The sequence below is a fragment of the Apodemus sylvaticus genome, chromosome X (assembly GCF_947179515.1).
Source record: "Apodemus sylvaticus chromosome X, mApoSyl1.1, whole genome shotgun sequence".
In the NCBI taxonomy this organism is placed as follows: domain Eukaryota; kingdom Metazoa; phylum Chordata; class Mammalia; order Rodentia; family Muridae; genus Apodemus; species Apodemus sylvaticus.
Window position 1 is genome coordinate 8,162,536 of NC_067495.1, and position 21,605 is coordinate 8,184,140.

General features: G+C 38.9%; 1 protein-coding gene across 3 annotated transcripts in view; it reads left to right on the forward strand.

Annotated features, from left to right (window-relative positions):
* Med14 (mediator complex subunit 14) overlaps nt 1–21,605 on the forward strand; it is an 86,585-nt gene that overhangs the window by 47,183 nt on the left and 17,797 nt on the right. For all 3 annotated transcript variants that reach the window (XM_052171851.1, XM_052171852.1, XM_052171854.1), the window contains exons 16-23: nt 578–654; nt 8,207–8,367; nt 8,454–8,600; nt 9,738–9,829; nt 11,031–11,183; nt 11,464–11,733; nt 18,842–18,979; nt 20,130–20,241. In XM_052171851.1, coding sequence (XP_052027811.1) covers nt 578–654; nt 8,207–8,367; nt 8,454–8,600; nt 9,738–9,829; nt 11,031–11,183; nt 11,464–11,733; nt 18,842–18,979; nt 20,130–20,241 — 1,150 coding nt within the window. The remainder of the gene's footprint in view (nt 1–577; nt 655–8,206; nt 8,368–8,453; nt 8,601–9,737; nt 9,830–11,030; nt 11,184–11,463; nt 11,734–18,841; nt 18,980–20,129; nt 20,242–21,605) is intronic.

The window sequence follows — 21,605 nt, forward strand, 5'->3', positions numbered from 1 at the left end:
AAAGTTGGGTTAGACAAAATCTTAAATAATTTGTGGAACAGGGTATGTGAGAATCCAGACATAGGAGACGTGTCATTGTTTGTTGAGGGCAAGGCCTTTTTCACTTCATCACAGGCCCTCTGGCATGCCTTCCTAGCATGGAGCTAGTGCCACCAGAGGCTTTCGGCCCACCCCTACACTTGCCTTCCTTCAGTGTCCTTTTGATCAAACAGTAGAATCACAAATAAAACCACTCTTTGATTTTAGTTACTTCATTTGGAACCACTTGAACTGATTCTGGATTAACTATAGCTTGTAGCAAAACATGTGTTCGTTTCCTGAACTTTGAAGATTTCTGTACTGTGGAGATTTCCTTTTAAGTGGAAGTCTGAAGCACCTTTGGCTTGCACTTGTTTTCTATAGTTTCCAAGGAAGTCTAAAAACAGGAAGACTGCTCATAGTGATAAATCATCACTTTGACAAAGACTGCCCGTAGAACAGATGGGATCAAGATAGATAACATGCAGAAAAAAAAAAAAACCTGATTTCTGTTGGGAATTTAACAGTCTAATACCCCTGTGCTTTTTCTCTTTTTTAGTTGTCCAACCTGGAGATAGCACATCAGGGAGTGCAAGTGGAAGGTGATGGCTTCAACCATGCAATTCGTTTATTAAAGTAAGCTTGTGTTCTGTGTCTAACTTGGTGCCACTCAACTGCAGTCACAGTGGAGAATAGTTTCTGTCCTATGAAACAGCGTAAAGCAGTGCTCACAGTTTGTGTATGCCATGGATTTCTGTGTAGACTTGCAGAGGTCCAGGGGAGTTTCTTTTTTGTCTATATGCTGGCAATCCAGCACTATCTGGCATTAGGACATCATTTGTTAGCCAGATAATCTAGTCAGGGTAACCGTTTCAGGCTTGTTTTTTGTAAGACACTTTGGGTTTGCATAGCAGGGACATGTGGGCTAGTTCAAAGTCTAGGTGGGAATTCCCAAGAAAGTGCCAGTTGAAATTAGCCAGACGAAAAGGAGATGGGGTTAGAATAGAAGGTCCTAACCAGAAGAGGTAACTGCTAATACGAAGGGTTGGAGGTAAGAGAATGCTCAGCATGCTGGACCTGAATAAATATTTATTTGAGCAACAGATAAAGGCAGGAGATAGAGAGAGATAACACAAAGGTGTGAGTTTGAAGGGTTCGAACCCATATAGTTTTTCTGTCATTAAGCAATGTAGACTTACTTTATCCTAATGGTACTAGGAAAGCATCAGAAGCTGGAAACTCTAGTGTACCCCTCACCATATCTTCACAATCATTCAAGAGGCTGATGCTAGAGGATTAAGACTAGTTTTGCCATTAGTGAGGTGCCCATTTTAAGAAACAAAAACAACCCAAAAAAGAAGTCAGTAGATGATTTAAAGTACAAACTGATATCACTAGACAAGTTTTTCTGGAAATTGAGCCTTATGGCAACATGCAGAATAAAGGAGAATGAGATTGCAGTAGACCAGTTGCCGAAGTGGTTCATGTTACAATTGCTCTTAGTTTGTTGTACTGTCTGTTCCTGTAAGGACTTAGAGATGAAACAGTCAAGGGTTGGTGATTAGATCCGATCTCAGAGGTACAGGGGAGGCAGCAAAAGACACTTACTGATTTTATCCTAGGCAAAAGATGGGTGTTGGTTTGAAGGACACCACAGTGTGAAAGAACTTTTCTAAGTTTGAGGGGCCTACAGATCCATTGAGCAGACCCAAATGTGTCTCAAACTCCAGGTAACATTTGGGCAGGTGATAAAGTCACCATCCCATCCCAGTGGTAGTAACTGAGCTGGGGTAGCAAATTAGATGACTAGGAATGTGCAGACAAGTGAAGTTGGGTGCTGGGCCTGGTGGTATACATCCATGATTCCAGCACTTAGGATGGAGGCCGCAGGATTGTCGTGAGTTTGCTTTTAGTCTGAGTTAGATACTGAGATCCTGCCTTAACTTCCCACCCTGTACCCATACACAAGAGGGAAAATCAAATCTGGACATAGGGTTTAACTTTTAAATGGACAGAGGATAAAGAACCAAATAATGCTTATAGGAAGTTATAGGTAGTGGGTGGAAAGGTCAATATGAGAATTAGGTAAAGCTAAGGAAATGTCATAATGAACCTTAGTATTTTGCACATTAAAAATTAGTAACACTTGGAAAAGGGGAGCTGTTAATCTAATTCACTTGATAGCATATTTTATTGATATATATGAGGCCCTGTATCGATCTTCAGCAACTCATAAACCAGGTTTGTTTATGATCCCTATAATCTCTGTACTCAGAAGGTGGAAAAAGGAGGGTCAGTTCAAGGTTTGAATAGCTTTGTATAAAATATAGATTACTAAATCAACAACTTCTATTTGGCCACCACAGATAAGTAGATGATAATAACATTTGTGTTTTATTCTTCTTAGTTTTCACAATCTTTAGAAGCATCTTGTCAACATTTTTCTGAGCTCTTTTCACATTTTGTCTCTGATAGAACCCCAGGGCTTAAGACATGTCAGATGAGCTCCATTCCAGTACCCTTCCTACTTGAACTCAAGCGAACTCTGAAGTGTCCTGCCTAGCAAAGATGCATTTTGTTTTGTTTTGTTTAACTTCATTTTATAACATTTAAGGGAAGTCTTTAACTCTTCCTTTCCTCTCTATATTTACAATGTAAAGGGAAAATAAAAAACATGAGAGATTTAAAGATATAGTTTTCCCATGAATGCCATGATGGTAGGGTGTTTAAAAGGGAGAAGGAAAAATAAATAATATCTTTATCATTTCTTAAATTATAACCTTATACTGATTATTATAAGTGAAATCTTACACTAATTGTTCTAATGCATTTGATTTTGAGAAACTCTTCTTTTAAGCATTTAGTCCTAGGTGAATTAATTTCAAAAGAGAATGAATGGACCTTTTCAAGCTCTAATTTGAACACATGTTTTTCTTTCCTGAAAATATGTTCTGTTCTTATTCCAACTTTAACTCTTTAAAAACCTGTTGAGTGAGCATCTGAAATGAAAATATCAGTTATATCACAGTAACATTCTTCAGATGCTCTGGTTCACTGACATGTTACCTTTTGCTGAATCAAAAGAACCTTGCTCCTTCAGCACAGATGAGATAATGGAAAACGAGCTAAGAAAGTATGCTCATTCTGCTTAGGTTTTGAGCCCTTGGGTAAACTTCAATTTTCACCAGAACTCACACTGTCTCAGGCATGGGTGGTTTTCCCCTATACTTTCAGGAGCTTTTTCTTACCTTTGTATCCTTTTCTTACCTCTGTATCCTTGCTTCTTATAGCTGAGACCTGGCAAATAGGCATGACTCTTTTTACAAGTCCTGGGACTTCTTTTCCTACTGCATGTGCATGTATAGCTTTTAGAAAACCTTTCTCCTTTTTATTCTGCCACATTTGAATGCTAATTTTACTCTAAGCTCCTTCAGTAACATTTCTGCTTGTCACTATAAGGCTCTGACATCTAGTTTGTGATGTTTGTAAACTTTGTTCCGACATACATGTGCCCTAGAGGAGTTTTGTGTAATTTCTCAGGTTGTTCAATACTGGAGAAACATCACCCAGGAGTAGCTGCTTAAATTAAACTTTTAAAAAGGTTTTTTGGAAGTTTTCAAATAAGGTTAATGCTCTTTGTTCTTTTTTTTTGTATTAAGATTTTTTTGCATATGGTTATTTCATGTGCACAAATGTCTGTACTGTGTGTGTGTGTGTGCACAGTGCCCTTAAAGGTCAGAGAAAGCAGTCGGCTGGAATTATAGGCAATTGTGAATTGCCATGTGGGTACTGGGACTTGAAGTGAAGATCTCTGGAAGAGGAGCCAGTGCTCTGGACTACTGAGCCATCTCTCTTGAGGCCCTCCATTCTTCATTCTAGGATATTTACAGTAATATTTTTATCACATTCCTTTAGAGGGATCTGGTTTTATTTCCTGTACTAGTGCAATCATACTGGCATTACCAAAGCTAACCCTGTTTCAAAAGTCTAACACTAGCAACAACAAAATAAAAATGACAAGGGTGACCTTTCAGAGGTCTGCTGTAGTTGAGAACTTAAATTGAATGATGTCTTATACTTCCCTTAGTTCTCATTTTCAAAATAGGTAGGTTCTGTTTTAATTTTCTGTCCAGATGGATGTGATAAAAAATCTACCCAAGGTAAACAGAATGTGTCTCCATTTATATTCTCAAACCCAAGGTGAAATGTGCTTCTGAATTAGCTGCTTTAGAACTTTCCCAAGAATGGCTGTGTTGTGAGGACTAAGGGTAGGCAAGTTGAAGATCATTTATCCAACATTGGTGTGGTGCTTTGAAAGTGGTTGGCCTGTAGAGAGTTGCAGTGGTGGGTTCTCTTCTGAGTAAGATGTAGAACTCTCAGTTCTTCCAATGCCAGGCCTGCCTGGATGCTGCCCTGCCTCCTGTCATGGTGGTAATGGACCAGATCTCAGAATCAGTTAGCCATCCCCAATTAAATGTTGTCCTGTATAAGAGTTGCCTTGGTCATGGTGTCTCTTCACAGCAGTAGAACACTAAGAGTCATGTTGTCAGTTGACTTATACATAAAGTTGGATAGGCAGCTTTTAGAGTTTTCTTTAAACATCAAGCCCTAGTTCCATTATTCTGTGCCAGGCAAGCACTATAACAACTAATGTTTCAAAATAATCAAAAAAGGGGACCAAAGCACTTACATTCAAAATAATTTTTTGGAGAGTTCAGAGAAAATTGATTACTACAGATATAGATATAGATATAATATGGTACACTCAATTTCACTCTCAATTTGTACTATGTAGTCATTATTAATGCCAAAACAGATCACAATTTGCTAAAAGAAACACACTGCTGTCCCTCTTCCCGGCTGTGTATGTTCATTTGTCTCTGTATGTTTGTGCATGTGTCTGAGTATATGTGTATAGGTATCCCCCATCAATCCTTATATTTTAAAATGTAAATATACATCTCCATACAAAGAAAGGGTTTTTTTTTGTTTTTCGGGTGTTTTGTTTTATCAAGACAGGGTTTTTCTATTTAGCCTCAGCTGTCCTGGAACTCACTCTGTAGACCAGGCTGGCCTTGAACTCAGAAATCCACCTGCTTCTGCCTCCCAGAGTGCTGGGATTAAAGGCGTGTATCACCACTGCCAGGCGAGAAAGGTTTTTCTAGGAGGAATTTACAGGAAGTAGTCTGGGATAGGACAGATGGCATAAATCTCTACACATTAAGGTTCTGAACCAAACTCAAGAGATGCCTCACTGGGTAAAGTTATCTACCACCAAGCTTGTCTCTCTTAATTTAATCCCTAAGATCCCCATCATGGAAGGAGAGAACTGACTTGTGCAAGTTGTCCTCTGACCTTGATACATATACCATGGCACATGTAATGCTTTTACTTACAAAATAAATAAAAATTTTAAAAAGAAACTTTTAAAGTGTCCTTTAATTCTATGATAGTGATCTGTTCTTAAAACAATACCAGTAATCGGGTGAAAACAGTAACTACATTCTGTTTTGGAACCAACATTATCCATTCTTTTGTTGTTGTTGTTGTTGTTGTTGTTGTTGTTGTTGTTTTTGGTTTTTGTGGATTTTTTTTTTTGAGACAGGGTTTCTCTGTTTAGCCCTGGCTGTCCTGTCCTGGAACTCACTCTGTAGACCAGGCTGGCCTCAGAAATCTGCCTGCCACTGCCTCCCAGAGTGCTGGGATTACAGACATGTGCCACCACTGCCTGGCTTATCCCTTCATTATAAGCAGTTGGGCATGAGAACCCAGGCAGGGTTAAACATTTTCAGATGGCTTGTCTAACTACCACATGGGGAAATAGCTCATCCACTATGATTGACTGGCTCTGACTGACAGATTGTATTTGGTCTTCATGTGACTTCTAAACAATCCCTGCCTTTTAACATGGATGAAGAGCAACCACTGTGAAACAGAATGTCTATTCATCTACCAAAGCTGTGAATGAAAGACAGATCTATAAAATATTTCCAAATTTTGCCATCTCAGTATGTTTTTGGACTTTGATCATAAAAGCCACACATACCTGGGCCATTTGTCTGTCTCACAAGTTGCTTTCAGTATTGTCATGCATTCTGGGGATTTTGCCCATTTTTCTTTGTTTGAAACAGTGTTTTATGTAGCATTAGCATGGTCTAGTCTTGAACAAAGTAACGAGGTGAATCTCTTGCCTCTTGGTCCCTAGTATAGGAATTGAGTTTCTTTCCTAGTGCTGGCATTTTAAGCACAATATTGAGCCCAACTTTTATAATGCATTTTGGCTGGAACTCTTTCTTTTCAATGTATTTCCCCTACCACTATGCTATATCCTCAGGGTCTATGTGAATTATAGTTCCTCAGGCTGGGCTTGAATTTGAGATCCCTCTGCCTTAAGTAACTGAGATTACATACACACTTGGGCCACCATACCCAGTTACAAGAAGAGTCATGTTATCTAAGGAATAATTGCCTGTCTACTCTAGTGCCTATCAATAGCTAGATATCTTGTACATTTTGATTTTTCTTCCCACCAAACTCTGGAGTTTCATAAGATGTGGCATTAGCCATATACATCTCCACAGATGCTAGAAAGATAATGCACATTTCATTATTTTGTTATAAACTTTTGGCCTTTTCACAAACCCTGTACTAGCTAGTGCATCAGTATCTATCATCTTTCTGCTGCATGCCTCATATGGGTTTCTTGGTAGTGAAGTGGGTTTTTTTTTTCATGACAGTGTTTATTACTGTTTCCTGGAGTCCTCATTCCTCCTGGAGGCCTGAGACCTTCCGGTTCCTCCCACCTACTTTCTTACCTGCCCTCCTCTCTTGAGGTTGCTTATCATTGTCCCTGCCCTCAGCTTAGAACTATCAGTGGGAGCAAGTAGCCTGGTGCCTGGCCCAAGCCCTTGCATTGCTACCAGTTCACTTCTGAGGCCGCCCTGGAGGCCACAGTGGGCACCTGATCGGCTTTGCCCAAGCTCTACCTTTGGAAACCAGCAAAGATGCCCGCCAAGAGCCATGTCTGCCGTGTACTCTCTAGCTCACATGGGCCTCACCCCGACCCTTGTCTTTCTGATATTTTTCCTTTTGGTTAACTTTATTTGGTAATGCTTTGGTTCCCACCAATAATTTCAAAACTCAGTCGGCTTAGGCGTGAGGATTGCTGCAAGTTCCAGGCCTGCCTGGACTATAGAGAAATAAACCAACAAAGCAATGTTGAAGAGATGATGTGTTGAAAGCTTCAATTGAGAACATTGTGAAACTGCATTTTACTGCAATATATTTCACTATTGCTCTACCTATATATTTCTGCTGCATGCAAAAAAATAAGAAAAAGCTCTTTTACTGTTCTTCGATTCTAGGTCAGTAGTTTTCAAAATGGGGGTGGGATAATTTTACCCTTTAAAGAACATTAAGGGCAATGTCTAAAAATACTTTCATCATTACCTAAGAAATAGGGGTTTGGCCAGACAATGGTGGCACATGCCTGCAATCCCAGCACCTGGGAGGCAGAGGCAGGCGGACTTCTGAGTTCGAGGCCAGCCTGGTCTACTGAGTTCTAGGACAGCCAGGGCTACACAGAGAAACCCTGTCTCAAAAACCAAAAAAAAAGGGGGGGGGGGGTTGAAGTGCTATTGGTGTCTAGTAGATTGAGGCCATGGAGGCCCAACATAGCCTCCCACAATAAAGAATTATCTAGTCAAATTTAGCGATATGCCATAACTGAGGAGTCCTGGGTATTTTGAAGAAGAAAATTGAAACAAGTTTTTGTATTTCTAGATATTGCTTGATAGGAATAAATATAAAATCTAAGATCCAGACTATGAGTTGAGAAATACTATATAATAATTAAGTACCACCTGTTATTTCACCTACTACTGAAATACTGGTGAAAATATATTGTTGCATGATGTGATAAATAGTCTCCAAAGCTCTAGAAGGAAAATAGAAACACTGTCTCCGGGGGGTAGGGGGTGGGAATTGAGGGTTGGGGCTTAAAATGAGAGTCCTAATAAAGGTTGATGTGGGTTTAATGTTACCAATTGCTGGAAATTGTTGCTTTGTAGAATGGATCTGGAAGCCATGTTGGACCTAAAGTTCTGTTGTCATACCCTGTCTGTCATTTTTATTTTGTGCTTTATCTTCATGTATAGCATACATCTCATATACTGTCTTTCATTACCAGAATTCCTCCCTGTAAGGGAATAAGTGAGGAAACACAAAAGGCCCTGGACCGGTCTCTTCTTGATTGCACTTTCCGATTACAAGGTAGAAATAACCGCACATGGGTGGCAGAGTTAGTATTTGCTAATTGTCCGCTTAATGGCACTTCTACCAGGGAGCAAGGTGAGATCTTTCAAACTCCTTTTTTGCTTATGTATATATATTTTAAAGTATTGATTACTATTAGTCTTCTCTTTTAAATCCTTTAGGGCCATCCCGACATGTTTACCTGACGTATGAAAATCTGTTGTCTGAACCTGTCGGTGGTAGGAAAGTTGTTGAAATGTTTCTTAATGACTGGAGTAGCATTGCCCGATTATACGAGTGTGTGTTAGAATTTGCACGTTCTCTACCAGGTACGGGTAACAAACAGTCTTCCTTTTAAATTCAAAATTCCTCCTTCATGTAACCAAAAGTAAAACCTAGACATTGTTTTAAACAGAATATAGTCAAAAGTGTATGTAAGGAAACTGGTCACCTTTACTTGAGTATATAGTCTCTTTCTCTGGCAAAAATAACTGTTAAGTTTCTTTTATTTCTAGAAGTTTGGGCATATAGACTTGTTAGTAATATACTTTTGTGTTATAATAGAGTCCTCAACTACTGTGCACAGGCAATCTAATAAACATTGTGTTGTGTCAGCATGGCACCGTGCTAGAGGACCTGAGAGAAAGGAGCCAGTAAATGAGGCCGACTAATGTCTGCAATAGCCAGCTTTATTCAGAGCATCATATAATGTATACTGTGAGGGTTACTATTTCATGATTAAAGTATACAATTACAAGGAAAGTCACATGTGGCAAACATATTTTTCCATGTAGGCACAGAAACAAATAACAATAGTTGTAATGAATAATCTGAAGTAAATTCACTCCTATGTACTACATGTAGGAAGGGCACAAAAGCACATTCCAAGAATGAGTCTGTGTTTTTTGAGGGAATTGAGGTTATAACACTCAGTATTCTTCCAGGGCTCCATTCTTGGATTGTGTCCTAACACTAGCACATTTAAATTGCACACCTACTTAGGAAATAGATATCCTCTATTTTACAGATGACAAAAGCATGTCACAGAGACTTCAAAACTCTGCTCTGTGTGAGAGCTTTTCTTGGCATAAATTGACAACAACAGGGGCCCGGCTAGAGAACGTGCTTTGCTGGATTAGCCGCTGTGCTAGACGTCTTCCATGGCTCTCCTTCTCCGTCCTGGCTTTCCATGCTTTTGATTCATGTGACTGCCTTTTAGAACAATCAAACAAACGGGCATGTCAATGTGGGTCTGTGATCATGACACTTGGCAGATAAAGGCAGGAAGATCCAGGAGTATATCCATCACCCTTAGTACACAGAGACTCTGAGGGAAAATCTGGGGCTAAAGGAGACCTTATCACAACCAAACTAGTCATATGATTTTTGCCAAAATGCCCTCCTTTTCCTACCTGCTTCTTAAAAAGGCCATGTCCTATCAATGCATTTTGTTTGTTTCGACTTAGAAATCCCTGCTCATCTGAATATTTTCTCAGAAGTTCGTGTTTATAATTATCGAAAACTTATCTTGTGTTATGGAACCACCAAAGGAAGCTCGGTAAGTATATGAAGGCAGACATGGCTGCTCTGGGGGCCAGAGAGATGGCTTCATGCTTATGAATGCAGACATGGCTGCTCTGTGGAGCAGAGAGGGGGGTTTCGTGCTTACAAACATGGTCAGTATCTCAGAGGAGCCCGGATTCAATTCCCAGCCCCTGTAGAGCAGCTCAGCAGTTTGTACTCCAAGATCTGACTCCTTCACACAGACATATGTGCAGGCAAAACACCAGTGCACATGAAATAAAATAAAAGTAAATATTGACAATAGAGATTCAATTCCTTATGTATCTTAAAAAAGAACTTAAAACAAATGATAGTGGCCAGGCATTGGGGCTTGGAAAACAAAGGAAAATGAAACTGCCGTAAGTAAAGGCTCAAGTAACATACATTTCAAATGCTCTGCTAAAATAAAGGTGTGATGTATGGTTCATTCTTTAAAACTGAAAAGTAAACTACAGTATCTTTAGAGCGTGCGATCTTGATTTTAAAACACTTTTGATATTTTTTCCTTCAGTGACTTCAAATTAATTGGGATTCATGTCTGACTGTAGATGGCTTTGAGAAATAGAATTTATTTTTGGTTTGATTTATGTCAATATATTCATTCTTTGTATCTTAATCCTACATATACTCCCTGTAATTTATACTTATTTACGTTTCCTTAAAAATCCAATCAGTTGGGAACTAAAGAGAAGACTCAGTGATTGAGAGAATGTACTGGTCTCATAGAGGATCCTGTTTAGGTTCCCAGAAACCATATGTAAATCCAGTTCCAGGGTTTCTTGTGTACCAGCCATGTGCCTGGTGCACACAGGGACTTGTAGAACACTTATACTTGTTTTTCTCTAGACACTTTCATAACTAGTAATATCTGAAATTACTAGTAGTTGAATGAATATTTCTTAGAGTAGCTTCCTTTTCTATTATAACATTGCTTGCTCCTTAATTGGTGGCATTGAGAATATGACTCTGAAGTTTAATAGAAAATGAAACCCTGACGATTAAAGTTTGTATACTAAAAGGGAGCTAATATGCATGCCCATAGGCTGTTTATCTATATGAATATCATATTTGGAGTTTGGGACCAAATTTTACCACATTACTCATTTTTACAAAAAGATCTCATTTTATGTTTGCTTACTTGTCTTTTATCATGTTTTTCATCTTGAATCTGTTACTTTGCTATATCTTTGATCTAGATTAGTATCCAGTGGAATTCCATTCATCAGAAATTTCACATTTCTTTGGGAACAGTTGGCCCAAACTCAGGTTGCAGTAACTGTCACAATACCATTCTCCATCAGCTCCAAGAAATGTTCAACAAAACACCAAACGTGGTTCAGTTATTACAGGTAATTAAATTCTCTTCTCTGTCTTAAGATCCATTACTTGTGTGTTATGGAAAACACCTCTAAAATTATCTGCATTTGTCATTAATCACTAAGATGGATGATTTTTTTTCCCCATATGTTTTAAACACTGTCTGGAGAACTTAATTAAAATGATCTAGGCTGCTTCAAGAGAAAGTTTTTTAGAAAGTTCCAGAATGCTCATTTGTGACAGTGAAACATCAAAAATATTAAGTTTTCTGGAGTTACATGGCAACTGAGTGATCTCTCTGATTTCTTCTAGGTTTTATTTGATACTCAGGCACCGTTAAATGCCATCAACAAACTCCCTACTGTTCCAATGTTGGGCTTGACACAGAGAACTAACACCGCCTACCAGTGCTTCTCCATATTACCGCAGTCATCTACCCACATCAGACTGGCCTTCAGGAACATGTACTGCATTGACATATACTGCCGCAGTCGCGGCGTTGTGGCAATACGGGACGGAGCCTATAGTCTTTTTGATAACAGCAAGTTAGTTGAAGGCTTCTATCCTGCACCAGGATTAAAGGTACACACTTCCTTGTTAGATACTAATAGAATAAATATCTATTCTTGAAAACAGTTCCTCTGAGGGAGAAATGTGGTCCCATTAGAATTTAGCAAGCAGTAGAGTTGATTAATCTTCTCTGCAACTTCATTTTGGAAGAGCTAGGATTTGCATTAATTTCTGTGTCTTTGTACATGAAATGTTGGGAAGCCCCCTTTTTACCCTCATTCTCTGATGAATAAGATGGGGGATATCAAAGAGTCTCACATTTGCTCATTGGGACTTTAAAGGAAGACTTTATTGCTTGAGATCATCATGAAAGATGTTTGTGGAGTCAAATAGTTCTAAAGGCTGCTTGTGAAAACTTTCTCCCTTACCCTATTCCTGGTGTGCTCCTGCTCCTTGGAGAAACCTGTTTTCATTTGTCAGGTAGCTGATACTCTTGTGTTTCTATAGCCATACCTCTGAGTACCACGAACCACTGTCACTTGTTAAATAATTCTCACCCTTAGAAAAAGGAGGTTTACAACTTTGAAAACATGGTCTTATATACTCTTTCTTCCTTCAGGCTGTTTCCAGTACATAAATAAATACAATGGCCATTTTTTTCTGCTTTTACAGTAAGGTTAGGTAGCAATTATGCTTCTTTAGGTTTTTTAGTATTCTTGTTGTTCTGAAGATATTTGATCTTTTGGGCCTCCACATGCAACTACGTACATGAACCCGCACACATGTGCTCCCACAGGTCTACATGCAAACAAACAGAAACCCCTAGTCAAAACAAGTTAGAGGGATTAGTGTGGCTCATGGGAATGTACAATAGCAGGAGCTTGAGGTATGTTGCTCTGGTGTGCTCACAGTCAGGAAGCAGAGCAGGTTGCCTTATCCTTTATTACTTCAGTACCCCAGACCCTGAGCCCATGAAGGATGTTACCCACATTCAGGATGTGTCATCCTAACTCAGTTAAACCTCCCTGGAACCACCCTCAGAAGCCTATTCAGAAGACTCTTCATGCTGACAGATTAACCATTATAGACCCCCTTTCTTTCTGTTAAATTTTGTAGTATGCCTGCTATAGTAGTTACTTGGAAGAAGGTACATAGGAGATTGGGTGCAGTCCATGGAGGTTATTGGAGTCCTTGTATGTTTGACAGTGTGCTTCAGATAACCTTCAATTAAGTGAGCATCCCTAGGTATAGAATTCTAGACTACAATCATTTTTGGTAAAATGTTTGAAGCTCTGCTGCCTTTTTGCTACATTGGATTGTGACTGGCTTGAACCTTGTGTTTCCAAGTGCACTCTTCCCTCTGCTTTGGGAAAGTTCTGTGCATGTTGCTTTGATTCTTCCTTGTTTTCTGTTAGATTTTTCTAATAACTCTGACTTTCAACCTCCTTGACTTGGCCTCTACTTTATTTTGTTTGTGTGGATTTTTTATTGAATGTAGTTGTGCTTGTGTGGAGAACCGAGGCAATGCCAGTATCTTTATCATTCTTTCTTTTTAAACACAGCATATGCCACTGAACCTGGAGCTAGGTGGGCTGGAAGCCTGCAAGCCTTAATAATCGGCTTGTGCTGTTGTTTGCCCTCTCTCCTCATAATACTAGGTTACAAATGTACCTTGACACTCCTTAAGTCAGTGCTGGGGTTCAAGCCCCTTATCCCCTGAGCCATCTGCCCAGCCCAGAAGCATGTTCTCATATGGATATATCACTTTCTCTACCCCTTCTTTTTTTTAAAGACTTATTTATTATATGTGAGTACACTGTAGCTGTCTTCAGACACCCCAGAAGAGGGCATCAGATCCCATTACAAATGGTTGTGAGCCACCATGTAGTTACTGGAATTTGAACTCAGGACCTCCTGAAGAGCAGTCAGTGCTCTTAACCACTGAGCCATCTCTCCAGCTCCCCCTTTCTTCTTTCAACTAAACTCCCATTCTTTGTAGAACTTTGATCTCTTTTATGTTGATGCCTTTTGATTATTAAGTAATTCTTCACTCTCTGCTCTTATTTAAACGTAAGGTTTAAAGATTCCTGTTCATCGCAGGACAATCTGCATGGCTATACTGCCAAAATCAGTAGTTTTAGGTCTTTTGTTGGGCCACTGTGAATTTGCAGAGATGTTGTGCATCTGTTTTCCCCATTTGCAAGAGTTCAAAGGAGAGGAAGAAAAATGTCTCAGCTTTAAATATATGGCCTTTAATACCCAGTTTAAGGGTGGTAACCTTTTCCTGGATTGCTACTGGCATCTTTTTACCCACACAGAGTTTCTCCTTTAGAAACTAGTAATGCACAGAGCTCTGGGAGAGTAGTGGCAATTTTTTAAATTTTTTTATTCTTTGTATAGTTTTTGTTTTGTTTAATATGGATGGATGTTTGGTGTTATAGAAGTTATTTAATCCCAACCCAGGGTTTCTGCCCATCTTTGACCATTTAGTTCCAGGATAAAAGACACACAACCTTTATGTTTACAATAAGTCTTAAACAGTACAAGAGTTGGGCATATACCTACTTGCTATCCTACTAGAATCTACTTTCCTATTGATAACCCCAAATTATCATTTACTACTTATTATATTTCACAGCTCTCAGAGCCATGTTTTTATGGCTTACCTAACTCATGGCAACTTTTTCTTCTTCCTCCTGCACCTTTTTCTTTTCCTCTGACCCCAAGCCTGTGAAACCTAAACCCTAACTATGTCTTTTCTGTCCAGCTATTGGCTGTTGCCATCTTTATTTACCAATGAAAAATAACTTGGGGACAGGGCCACTTGAGCCTACATGCACACTCCAGGTCTTGGGAGCCCCCACTTAGCATTATAGTAAATGCTAAGCATTTATAGTAAGTAAGACCAAACCACAACAATTCCCCCTTTTAGTTCAATAAAAGGCTCATTTTCTCTCAGATATACAAGTAGATACAATAATTAGAAGATTAAAAGGTATATAAAATTATATACATTTATAATGTCCAGTGCATTATATTTTGCATTTTAAAGTATTTTGTCATCTATCCTAACTTAATGAGTTTACAATTCTGTACCTCAGTCATCTTTGATTTTAACTTGTATTATCATCTGAAAACAATCATATAGACCTAGAGCATCTTCTTAAATCCTAAACAACTTAAGTTTCGTTGTGAGATTGGAACTATCTAGTCTTAAACCCTATCAGAGATTTAAGAAGGGAAACATATTTGAGTATGCAGGAATGCATCTCTAAAATTTAGACAATTGACAAAGACAGTGGACAGTTTGGGCAATCTCCAACATTTCTTAAAACATTGGAGCATTTTTCTGCAGCCTTCTACCCCAGAACATCTGATAGAAGAGAAGTAGAACTAAGGAAGGACTAGCTTACCCTGTTTTGGCAGAGCTTAGCAGTTGACCATCCTGAGTCTGTTTATCTTTTTTGGACAGCATACTGTCTGCAGATGAAGTCAGGGCATTTCTTGCCTAGTAGCTAGATGCCACAATTGAAGCAACTCCACATGGAGGTAATGATGCTTAACATTTTCTTTGCCGTGGAATGGGGGGGTATTGTCAGGAACAGATATGGGTCATAGTCAAAAAAATATTTTGAATTCAAAATAATATTTTGAATAATGAAATAACCTTGAATGTCATATTCTATGGTTCTCTGACACCTTGAAGACCATCTATCTATGTACAGCATAATTGAATTGCTAAACAATTTTTTTATCTATTTGCTATTTGAATGACTTTGAGAACATTTTAAAATTTAATATAACTATGAGTTTGACTATCTGGCTATTAATTTGTATTATTTAAGTCTTCTAAACAGTTTGTAATAGCAGCTATTAAAAGGACTGGATCTAATCCTTGTATTTAATAAGTTGCATAGGCACAATGCCTATCTAAGAGTAACAATAGTAATTTTAAGTTTTGTATCAATATACAAAGTCTTATATCAATGAAAACTTTAAATCTATATCGATATACCAAAATCTGTATCATTGTAACAAAATATAACTTCAATTTTGCATTAAAATATAAAGATCTCTACCATTGTAAGATTATGGCTATAAAATACTTTTATTTAAAATTAGATTGAATAATCCATCCTTATTTGTCTAATTTCTTACGTTATTTCTATATCTCCCTATTTCTTTTCAACCCCCTTCCCTTTTTCTGAGAAAGGATAGAGAAGAAATCCCTCAGTGTAAGCCCCCATTCTATTTCTTTTTCCAAGATCATAATTATTTATAAATTATCCCTTAAAGTGACTATATTTTTAATTCATGAAAATCAAAACCATCTACTTCAACTTGAGGGACTGAGTCGACAGTATTTTTAGCAATTCTTTTTATTGCTTTCTGCTGAATTGGGGTGAAGAATTCCTAACCCAAAAGGAAACTGAAAAAATAGTTAAGTCATTATAAAGCTAGCTGGTATTATTTGTTGTCCAGTCTTTATGTATTGAGAAAGTTTAGGGCTTAATTGAAGCCCTGACAGGAACAGTCTGAAAGGCTAGATGAACTGCTTTCATTGTGGATTACCAGTCCTTCCTGAAGCTGTTCTAAAAGCAAGTCTTTGGAAACAGCATCAGTTGAAGCAGGATCAGGGAGAGAGCTGAAACAACAGATCATTTCACGATCCTCAAAGGTGAATAATTGTCATGTATGCACTCTTGGTACTTCATTCTATAATACATTTAACCTTATAACCAATGTTTTGTTCTATAAAGGTATTTTTATGGAATGTGCAAGGTGCATAGATTGGTTAAAGGATGAATTTTTGCTCCTTGTTAAGTTAGTTTGATCGATAATCAGTTGTAATAAGTCTTCATTATGCCATATAAAAGGATGGCGTGAGGAATTTTGAGGCTTCTGTAGCCAACAAGATTTATAGGCTATGCATATCTGAAGTTTTGGCTAGAGTCATTTTTACATCTCAGGCAGTTTCAGGGTTGTTACCATGTAGAGGGATTGACAAATCATATTACCTGTCCTGTTTGGTCTTCTTGATTTTTTTATTTTTCTGTCTGCAACCAAGATCATCAAATCTTATCCTATTACTTCGGAAAGTGTCCCATACCTTTCTTTCTTTCCTATTAACACAAATATAGAATCTCCCAAAATAGCATGTCCTTAGTCCAGCAATCCAAAGTCATCAAAATATAGATTAATTCAATTTAGCAGCCTTAACAATTAGATCTACATATATGTCTTCATACTACTTATGTGTCTGCAACCTGGGAATTAGAGTTTGTGTGCTGTCATGTGGGTGCTTTGAATTTTACTTGTATCCCTCAGGAGATACAAGAGCTCTTAACTGCCAAGATAACTGGCACTGCTACTTCCAAAGTGTCTTGAGAATCTGGATGGAAGTAGTTTTGCTTCTTGACTTTCCCAGTGGCTTCCTTAGAATATGAATCTTCTCTTTGGGTAGTTCAACCATCTGCTTTAGCAGCTTCTAGCAGCTTCCAGCTGGGGTTTTTTTTTTTTTCTTTGAAAGACCATGTTCTTTTAATAATCCTCTAATGATTTTGATGAAATAATGACATGCTTATGGGAAAGGGATATTAAGTGCAGAATCAGAGACTGGAAAGGTGACTCAGTGGATAAGAACACTTGCTATGAAAGAAAGAAAATCTGAGTTCAAATTCCTTGTACCCATATATAAAATAACACGCCAAGCATGGCTGTGTGTGGCTACACCTCCATTGTTGAATGAAGACAGATAGTTTACTGGCATTTATTTACTGGCCAGCAAGCTTTACCTAAATAGAGAGCTTCATGTTCTTTCAGACACACTGTCCCAAAAATAAGAATACAGCACCCAGTGTCCTCCACTGACCTGTACCTGCACATAGAATCCTTGCACATACTGAGAGAGACACATAGAAAGACATTGCTTGAGACATAAACTCTAGTAATATTGCTGAAGTTTTTGATAACCTATATTATTTGAAAAGGCTATCTCACTCTAGATGGTTCAGGATTAAAATTATGCAGTCTAAAACACCAAAAGTTAGCTTTGTGTATGGAGGTGTGTGGGTGGGGAGGTGGTGGGTTACATGTTTGTATTGTAGGAATGAATCCATGTGTGTGGACACCAGAGGCTGATGTCAGCTATTTTAGTTCTTTATTTTGCTTTTTGAGATGAAGCCTTTTACTGATCTTGGAGGTCATTGATTCACAAGACTAGTTAGCCAGCAGACCTTTTCTGTTTGACCTTCCCAGTGCTGGGTTATGTTCCCAGTGCTGGGGCTATGCCCGTACAGTACCACAGCTGGCTTTTTAATAGAAATCCTTTTCTTGTGTAGAAACACTTTACCAATCAACCATCTCCCTTGTGTAGCTCTTATTTTTTTAAATAAGGTCTTGTTTTTTTGGTCCAGGCTAGGCTCTAATCCAACAGTCCTCTTACTCCTGCCTCCTACATGCCGTGGTTATTGGCATGTGTCACCATGCTAAGGTAATTCATTTAATTCGCCTATTTAGTCATATTTTCTAGATTAAAGTGTGAGACCTTGTGCCTGTCATTGTGGCATATGCCTATAATTGTAGCACATCAAGATAGATATCTGTATTCATTGCCAGTCTTGGTCTTTAGAGTCCCAGGTCAGCCAGGACTACATAGTGAGATCCTGCCTCAACAACCCCATCCCCCCAAAAAAGAACAAAGGAACAAGAAATCTTTTGCTAACAAGAAATTCTCTGCTGATGCTTACATATATGGCCTGCATTTCTGGGTCAGAGAATGCCATGGGCTTAGCGCTCTTGGGGTATTCTTATTTTACTTACCTATTTTTGTTGCTTATGGTTTACCTCAATTTGCTCTCTTCCTCGAGAACTCATAGTATCTCATTAGATTGTCATCATTTTCAGGGATACATAATGTGTTTGTATTCCAATATTCTCAATGATCATAGATTTTTTACGTAGATGTCTCAGCAGGTAAAGGCATTTTTCATCATTCCTGACAACGCAAGTCTTGGCCATCGAACCCACTTGGTGGAAAAATAGAACTGATTCTGGCAAGATGTTTTTTAGCTTCCACAGATATGCCATTGAAGATGCACACACACATATACAAACACATGGATACATGGGGGAAAATATTTTGCTAAAGTAATTAAATGTCCTGTGTTTATACCTGTAGACTTTCCTGAACATGTTTGTTGATAGCAATCAAGATGCTCGGAGAAGATCTGTAAATGAGGATGATAACCCTCCTTCTCCTATAGGAGGTGATATGATGGACTCTTTAATATCACAGCTCCAGCCACCCCAGCAACAGGTAAATAGCTCCCTGTGGAACAGCTTCTATAGGCATCAGCATTTCTTTATTAAAAGACAGGATGTCTTTGGAAGGTCCAAGAAGCCCAGGAATCCCCTATTAAAAAATCATGACAGACAACAAGGATGCCTCCATTGCTACTCATTTCTCATTGGGAACAAAAAGTCACTGGCTGGATGCAGGGCAACCTTTTTGTAGCAGCCTCGCTGTGTCCTTGAAAGACAGCTGTTAAAAGTTTGCTGTTGTTCACTAAGGTTTCTCCAAAACCAACGAGAGTTTAATTTCAAGGGTTCTTCTATACACAGCTTCAGCAAGCCATATGATCACAGCTCCAAAGCTTTCAGCTCTCTCCTGACTCCTTCCCATGCCTAGTTGAAAAGGCCACAAGCCAGCCTTTGCTCTCACTGTGTCTCTCTTGAAATAGAAAGTAGTCAGTCCTTGATCTTGTACTCTGAAACCAGTGCCATATGATTCACTAGCATGGAAGAAACTGTGTGTTGGGGTACAAAAGTACCTTGTGGCTAGAGCCTTCAACAGTTTTTAGTTGTTTCTGAATATACAACCTGTTGGCAAGGTTCCAAGGAACATCCTTCAGAGGCAATTTTATGAAGTACCTCATAGGTCCTCATCCAGAATCTTTTTCAGAATATCTCAGTACTATAAATGTCCTTGGGCTTCCTTGCTTCTGGCCTGGCTACTTATTCTTACTAAGTACAATTTGCTGGTGCTGTGTCTTTCATAGAGTACTAGACTCTTAATAGCAGGAGAGTTCATATATTATTCCTGGCAGCTGTTTAGGTTTTTCCCTCCCTTTTATTTGGTTTTCTTCCTTACATTTATAAAAATACAGGGCAGCCCAGTAAGACCCAATCTGAATGCCTCTGTAGCCAGAATGGGGCTGTGACAGATATTGACTTAGATAAGATGAAGATAGTAGACCATCACAATGGAGGAGGACCTTGCCCAGCAGTGCCAGAGGAGTACTGCTGCTGCTTATGATGATGATGATTATCTGTATCTAAATGGTTTCCTATATGCCAACCAACGAAGTAGAAAAGCCTGATATTGGTCTAAAGAGGAAAAACTACACATATATTCTCTGTGGTTTTTTCAGCATACCAACATTAACTTCTCTCTGTTTTTCCCCCAGCCATTTCCAAAGCAGCCAGGGACATCAGGAGCTTACCCTCTTACTTCACCCCCTACATCCTATCACAGCACAGTTAATCAGTCCCCCTCTATGATGCACACACAGTCTCCAGGTAAGATATGACTTATTCTCTCTTCCTGTCCACCTGGAGAGGAAGCATTGCACAGGTGACCTTGGGTGTCACACAGGGTTTTTTTTTCTGCTCTTTGACTCAATAATTGCCTGTATTTGTTGTAGCAGTGCTGCAAAAGATTTGTTTGTTTTAAGTGCCTAAATCCAGACTTGTGACACCATTTCCAAGATAGCTAGTAATCTGATGGTCTGCAGTAGAGGTTGGCAGTCTAGGGCCAAATCTTAACCATTCTGTTCTTAAGTAAACAAACAAATGGAACAAAGCCATGCCAGCTTATATTGTATCCATGGCTGCTCCTTTTCACTCCCTGTTTACATAATTTTTGAGACTGGGCCTGATATTACCCAGGCTGGCCTTAAACTCAGTCTGCAGTCAAAGACTGTCATGATCCTTCTCTGCTTTCTCCGTCCTAGTACTGGGGTTAGGAGTACACCACCATGCCTGACTCCTTGGTGACATCCTACTCCTGCTCCATTTGTGAAGCTTTGGGAGATGTGGCAGTGATTTGTGCTCCAGCTTCTGGAGTTGGGCACATCACACCTTACTTGTCCTGACAAATGGTTTGCTGCGCAGTCCTGTGCACTGCAAAATGTGGGTGGCATGTGAAACGTTGACTTTTGACTGAATAGTTCTGTGGAATCTCTTGAGCCTGAAGTTCAGCAGGAAGCTGGATCCTAGCCCCTGGCTCCCATTTACCATCTAACAAGTGACAGGCATCAGATTTCTTAAGGAAAATAACCTACCTTGCAGTTTCTATACTTCAATACTGTTTTCTTACAAAAGAGGTATTAGGTAAAATTGCATGTGAAATATAAGAAATTAAATACTTTTGCCAGGCCTGGTGATGGAAACGTATAATCCCAGTTACTTTGGAGGCTAGGGCAACAGGATCAAAAGTTTAAGACCACAAAAACAGAAAAGAAAGATGCAGAAAAGTCTGGGGCAGAGTTCAGTGGTTGAGTGCTTGCTTAGCATACATACATGAGGCCCTGTGTTCAATTCTTAGTAGTACAAGAAGAGAAAACCTTTGCCTTAATGCATTAATCAAATAATGGATGCTTTTATCATTAGAAAGATGCTCAGCTTATTAGCTAGGGGTATGTGTACGTGTGTGTGTGTGTGTGTGTGTGTGTGTACACGCACGCATGATACTAAGGATGGAACCCAAAGTCTCACATATGCTAAACAAATGCTTTTCTAGTGACATCTCCAGACCCTAAGATTTTCACATTCTAAAGTAGAATTGGTATTACATGTTTTTCTTTTTTCTTTAAACATTACTTTTTCTAAAATCCCTTAATACAGATATGTATGTATAAGTGTACATACATATTAGAAATGTG